This window comes from Vicia villosa, linkage group LG5 (genome assembly GCF_029867415.1).
Source record: "Vicia villosa cultivar HV-30 ecotype Madison, WI linkage group LG5, Vvil1.0, whole genome shotgun sequence".
Taxonomy (NCBI): domain Eukaryota; kingdom Viridiplantae; phylum Streptophyta; class Magnoliopsida; order Fabales; family Fabaceae; genus Vicia; species Vicia villosa.
Genome location: NC_081184.1, coordinates 150,468,869 through 150,474,868, shown reverse-complemented (window position 1 = coordinate 150,474,868; position 6,000 = coordinate 150,468,869). Strand labels below are relative to the sequence as shown.

The 6,000-nt window shown below is 29.8% G+C and overlaps 1 protein-coding gene across 1 annotated transcript; it reads right to left on the bottom strand.

The window, feature by feature from the left end:
* Window positions 1-599: 599 nt before the first annotated feature.
* On the bottom strand, window positions 600-3,708 carry LOC131603163 (ABC transporter G family member 1-like). Its single transcript, XM_058875436.1, has 7 exons — window positions 3,372-3,708; window positions 2,894-2,973; window positions 2,331-2,801; window positions 2,154-2,240; window positions 1,923-2,057; window positions 1,562-1,843; window positions 600-1,360 (listed from the first exon to the last, which is right to left on the bottom strand). Exons 1-7 carry the CDS (start codon window positions 3,658-3,660, stop codon window positions 677-679), a joined length of 2,028 nt encoding a protein of 675 aa, XP_058731419.1. The 5' UTR covers window positions 3,661-3,708; the 3' UTR covers window positions 600-676.
* Window positions 3,709-6,000: the final 2,292 nt, after the last annotated feature.

Sequence of the window (6,000 nt, the reverse complement as noted above, 5' to 3'; positions counted from 1 at the left end):
TGGCACTACTGCAAAAAGTATTTATCACCACGGTTGGGAGAATGATACCACCACAGATGATGCTCTGTGGTAATGAAGGGTGTAGTAATAAGTGCATTACTTTTCACCTAGATTTTTGTAAAGGAAAAACTGGATAACGCATTACATTTCACCACAAAATTTTAATTGTGGATAGATGTACTTGGCCCGCCTTTCACCACAATTGAAACTTATAACTATGATGAAATGTCAGTCAACACATTTTTCACCATGATTGAAAGTTCCAACCGTGGTGAAAGTCAGTCACCCCGAATTTTCATTTTTGCCACATATTTTAATTGATTCATTGAGAACTTCAATAAAAATATAGAATATTAAATATTTCTAACACAACAACAATAATAGCACCAACAATTGTGACGACGACAATGTGTTTTGTTTTAGATGAACTTTAATAACCATCACTATTGAAGAGATCATTGTTGGAGTAGATTCAATGAAGACTCAAAATTAATCTATAGATAAAAGTTTATTTTACTATAACGAATTTTGATATATTTATCAAATTTCTATTATTTATAAGTCTAATTATAAATGATTGAAAAAGTAGAAATATATCATATATGAAACTGTCTAAAAATTCATCATTTGAAAAGCAACTCAAGCACATCAACAAAACAACATTGAAAGCATTTAATTATACAACTTCTACATGTAAAGGAGTGGCCCTAGGATTCTCCAAAACTTGTATAGTTTTCCTTGGAGACACTGCCATGAGTGATAGAACAAAAGGTTTAAGCTTCTCAGTAGTTTTGATAATAATCAAAAACAAAACTCTATATAGAACAATCATACCCAACAATACTCCAAGATCAACCCACTTTGAGTAACTCATATCCACATGCCATTTACTTCTTAGAATCTCATCACCACTAATGTAATTGAGTGATCCATCATCTCTATCAAACTTTAGTCCTTCAAACTCATTTTTATATGATCCTTGAAAAGCATACCTATGGAATGCAATGTAGAACATAGGATATCTCCAAAATGGGTTTGGAAGATCATTTGGCAATCTAAAGAATCCACCAGCCAACATCATGATTCCTTGAATTCCGGCACCGGTTATGATTCCCATTAGAAAATGAGGGACAATGCTTGCAACTATCATCATAAGACTCTCTACTAGCATTAGACATGAGAATAGAGCACAAATGAAATATAGAAAATGTTGATATCCTTTTTGAAGACCAGCAGGGTAATATGCTATAGCTCCTGGAATCAGTGAAACCATTAACAAGTATGGAAGAGATGAAAGTGTGTTCCCAATTACATATGCAGTAACACCATAATGTCCATTTAGTCTTTCGCGTTCAAATACCTACACAAGTTAATAGAATCTATGAAATTATAAAAGATATAACAAGATACTAATCTAGCTATGAAACACGAACACATACACAGACACCAGACATAACACCGACCACCAACCCTGACACGTATATATCATTTTTCAAAAGTGTCGGTGATAAGAGTTATCTGGTGACTACAAATGTATATTTAGTAAATAGATAAATTGTACCTTCATGTCCTCTACATAAGAAGGAAATCCACCAATGGTCATGAAAGTTAGGAATGAAAACACAAACATGAGAAATGAACCTCTATCCTGAATTGAGCCAAAACTTTTATCCAAATTGTTAAAGACAGTGGCCAAACTTATAGCCAAAGCAATATATATGCCGAGGCGCAACCAATAATAGCCAAGATCACGAAACATGTTCACAAAAGATCTTCTGGTAAGAACTAAGCATTGATTAAGAAAGCCAGCATGTTTTTTCTTCTTGTATGTTGAATTGTTGTCCTGAAATAGTCATCAAATTAGCATGTCAATGTTTTGTATTGTGATAGTTAACTTTCGATTATAGAAAATTAGAGAATACCTTTCTAGATAGTACTGCTACTTCATTTTTAACTTCTTGGTTTATTTCGGACGATGCAAATGAGGTCACAAGGATACCAATTGCTTGTTCTGTGGAAATTGTTCTACTCATCTCTGCTAAATCCATCTCGATATCCTAACATAGAAACATTTCAAAATGATTTTTACGAGTTATGCGTGTTCGAATATGTTTTTCGGTACTAATGCTATTGATGCTTGATCAACAAGTTACCTGATCAAAATCTTTGTTTATAGTTTTAAGTAAATGATCAGATGGATTTTGGAGAGGAGGACAAGGAAAACCATTCAAAGCGAAAAACTACATTGAAACAAAACCGAAATCAATCACCAAGTGATCATCAAATATATAAAACTAATAACTAACATAAAACATAATATTAGTCCTAACCTCAGATGCGGCAGAAGCAGGTCCAAAGTAAACAGTTTTACCAGAAGACAAAAGACAAAGATTATGAAAAAGTTGAAAAACTTCGGAACTAGGTTGATGGATCGACGCAATAATAGTCCTTTGAACTCCATCTTTTTTCCCTAAGGAAGCAATTCTTTTCATAACATAGTAAGAAGCAGCACTATCAAGTCCACTAGTTGGTTCATCAAGAAAAAGAAGACTAGGATGTGTTAGAATCTCAATGCAAATGCTGACTCTTCTTTTCTGACCCCCACTTATGCCTTTTACACCCCACCCTCCAATTCTTGTGTCGATTGCATCTTGCAGACCCATTTCTCTGATTGTAGAATCAGCTCTTTGTTTCTTCTCTTGCTTAGACATTGTGTCAGGTAATTGAAGTTGAGCTGAATAGTATACTGCTTCTTTGACAGTTAAGGTTGTTAATAATGTATCATCTTGTGTAACATATGCCTGATCAGTATGAGAATGTTCACATATTAATACATGTTAATTATTGATTAGTTTATAATTAAAGAATTTTAGATTTGTTTATATATATGTACCGAGGTTCCATAAGCCAAAGCTTGTTTGTTTCCATTGATTAGAATCTCCCCTGATTGTCTTGTGTTTGAACTTAATCTTCCTGATAATATACAAATATATGACATAATATTTTATTGTTTCACCAAAATTTTGGTACCAGTACCACCTAGATTTTGATAGACCACCGCCAATTTAATCATATACTATACAAAATATGGAATATGTCAAGATGAAAAAGACACGTCTCAGTTTGAGAATTAAAAACACATGGAACATGGAGATAGTTTGAACTTTTGGTATTCTAAGTTGACACTTTATTTTCTTTCACATGTCACATTTAAGTATAGTTCAACACAAATTAAAGAAAAGTCAAAAATAGAAGAAATAAAATACTATCATTTTTACCAAATTAAATTTATTAATTCTCATTTTCATAAATACAAAAATAAAAAGTGATTAGATTAGATATAATGCAAAAGAAGAAGGGATGTTAATTACCTGCTAAAGCATCAAGAAGTGTAGATTTTCCAGAACCAGAAGGACCCATTATAGCCAAAACCTGACCTGGTTTTGCATAACCAGTTAAACCTTGAAGAATTGATTTGCTTTCATTGTTTGAACCAGAAACAGTCACCCATAGATCCTTCCAACTCAAACAAATTCCCTTATTTTCTTCTCCTCCATTATTCATCTTTTTTGATGCAATAATATTGCTTGATGCTTTCACCTCTTCTCTAGTGGTTTTGATCTCTAGAATATTAGGAACTGCTGAAAGAAGAGAAGTCATTGTAATTTGTAAGTAAATATATGAGACTTTGTCTAAGACAAGACAAGTTGCATGTATTTATATTGCGTGTTTGGTATGAGGATTCTTTCGGAATTTTTGTTTTATGTGTAGTTTAATTTTGAATATGTACGTCTTTGTTAGTATAATAATTAAGACTTTGAAAGTAAAATATTAGTCCATTTGTTTTTGTTTAATTTCAAAGGTGACTCACAGAAAAAAGGGGGCGGCGGACTTAATTCCGCAGCCCTAGTTAGGAGGTCCTTCCTCTTTTTTAGACTTAGGAAGACACTTAAATGGGTTAAACACGTTGGGATGGACATATTGGATTTTTAATATGTTCACTTTGTAGAATAAATTTTGAGGTGTTTAAGTAAAAATTTGACACTTATAATTCTATTTTTTTTGAGTAATCAAGAATTCAATAAAAGTGAGAACAAAGGGTTCTTCAACCTGTTTACACGAGAAGCGGTCAAGACCCCCTAAAAAAGATAAATTATCAACCAATTTTAATTACGAAAGAAAATATAAGGGATCCTTAATAAATTCATAAAAACTATAATTGGACTTAGTAATTTCTCCCAAAAAGGACCACTTCCAAACTAGCATCTTTACATTCCACACCGTATTATTAACATTCCAACCGTCATTCCGAAAGCAGATACCGTTCCGAATTAACCAAATCGACCACGTGGTTGCCATCCAAATAAGGCCCCACTTTCCCTCCCTAACTTTTATGTCTTTACAATAAATATACCAATCCAAAAAATTAGCTAAACAATCATCCTCCTTACCTACCGGTTTACCAATCCAAACCGCAATATCGTTCCAAATTAATTCCACCACTTTATAAATAAAGAAGGAGTGATTTCTACTCTCCCAATCCGCATCACAAAAAGAGCATCTTAAAGAATTTAAAGGGAAGGAAATACCTCTAATCTTTAAGAGATCTTTAGTGGATAATCTATTAACAAAAAAACTCCACCCAAAAATCCTTATAATCCTGTATCTAATATGTCTTTGGATTCCATGGTAGGGTGTTTCACACATCTATCTCTTTTAATAAATAAATGAGATTCTAATATTATCTCAAAAATTATAATTTAATTCGTCCCTATTAATTGTAAGATGCTAATTTTTTTTATTTATAAATATATAAACATATGTTTATATCATACACCAATATATATATATTGTTTGATGTAAGATTTTCAATATTAATTTAAATTAAAATTAAATTAAATATGAATATTGTGCTATTATTGTACTTCATCTGATTCTTACTATAAAATTTTTATTTTTTAAATTTATTAGATAATAAATATATCTGAATTAAATATAAATAAAATATATTTTTTATTTATTTAAATTTAAATTTGTTTAGAAAAAATGAGAAGAAGTATTTAAATAGAGGTGCTATTTGAAAGTTATTATTCTCTTACTCTGTTGCAGTTTTTATTTATTTATTGAAGATTTTTGAGGTAAATATTGTGTGCATAACAATTCTCTTTTTTCATGTGAAGGGTTTTCACATGATCAAGTCATATATTGTGACTACTAAGATACTGAAATAATAAGAAATAATTTAGTTTGTTATAGGATTGGAACATAGGTTTTTTTTGAAATAATATATTTTAGATTTTTTAGGATATCATTAAATTATTATAATTAATTTTATTTAGCATTTTATTTTTGATTGATAATAAAATTAACTCATTTAAACATTCTTCTCATCATTTAAAAAAGTCATAATTAAAAAATAATACCAAAATTCAAAAAAAAAATTATTAGATATCAAATCTCTTATTATGTTAATAATTCAAAAAAAGTTAGCTATACGTGAGAGTTTTAAATTAACAAATCAAACAATACACATCATAAATTATTATTATTATTATTATTATTATTATTATATATTTTAAATAAATATTAATATTAATTTGACATATAAATTATTATTTTTTTAAATTAATTAATTAAAATATATAAATTAAAAAAACTAATAAAATTGAGGTTACGACAACGAATATTTGTCTAAAATTTAACAAAGCCACTCTCAACAAAATTTAATGATGATATTGAACAACATTTTTACTTTATCAAATTCTATATTCTTATCTAATTTGGTTTTCTGGTGGTGTAATTTTTGGACACCTGGATATTAAGGTTGTTCATGGTATAGTTCGTGATAAAAATTGAACCGAACCGAATCAAATTATAATTAAAATTTATTTGAATTGAATCAAACCGTTTCAATTTATTAAGAACAGAACCAAAATTATTGGTTTGGTATACCATTTTGAAATTCCGAACCGTTAAGAGACAATTTTTTCCAAATCAGAC

What these genes read in the sequence shown, in the direction of transcription:
- LOC131603163 (XM_058875436.1), bottom strand. Translation starts at nt 3,660, where the DNA reads ATGACTTCTCTTCTTTCAGCAGTTCCTAATATTCTAGAGATCAAAACC. An exon ending in CTTTGGCTTATGGAACCTCG is followed by an intron (nt 2,802 to 2,893) that starts GTACATATATAT and finishes CATACTGATCAG; the next exon opens with GCATATGTTACACAAGATGA. An exon ending in CTGCTTCTGCCGCATCTGAG is followed by an intron (nt 2,241 to 2,330) that starts GTTAGGACTAAT and finishes GTTTCAATGTAG; the next exon opens with TTTTTCGCTTTGAATGGTTT.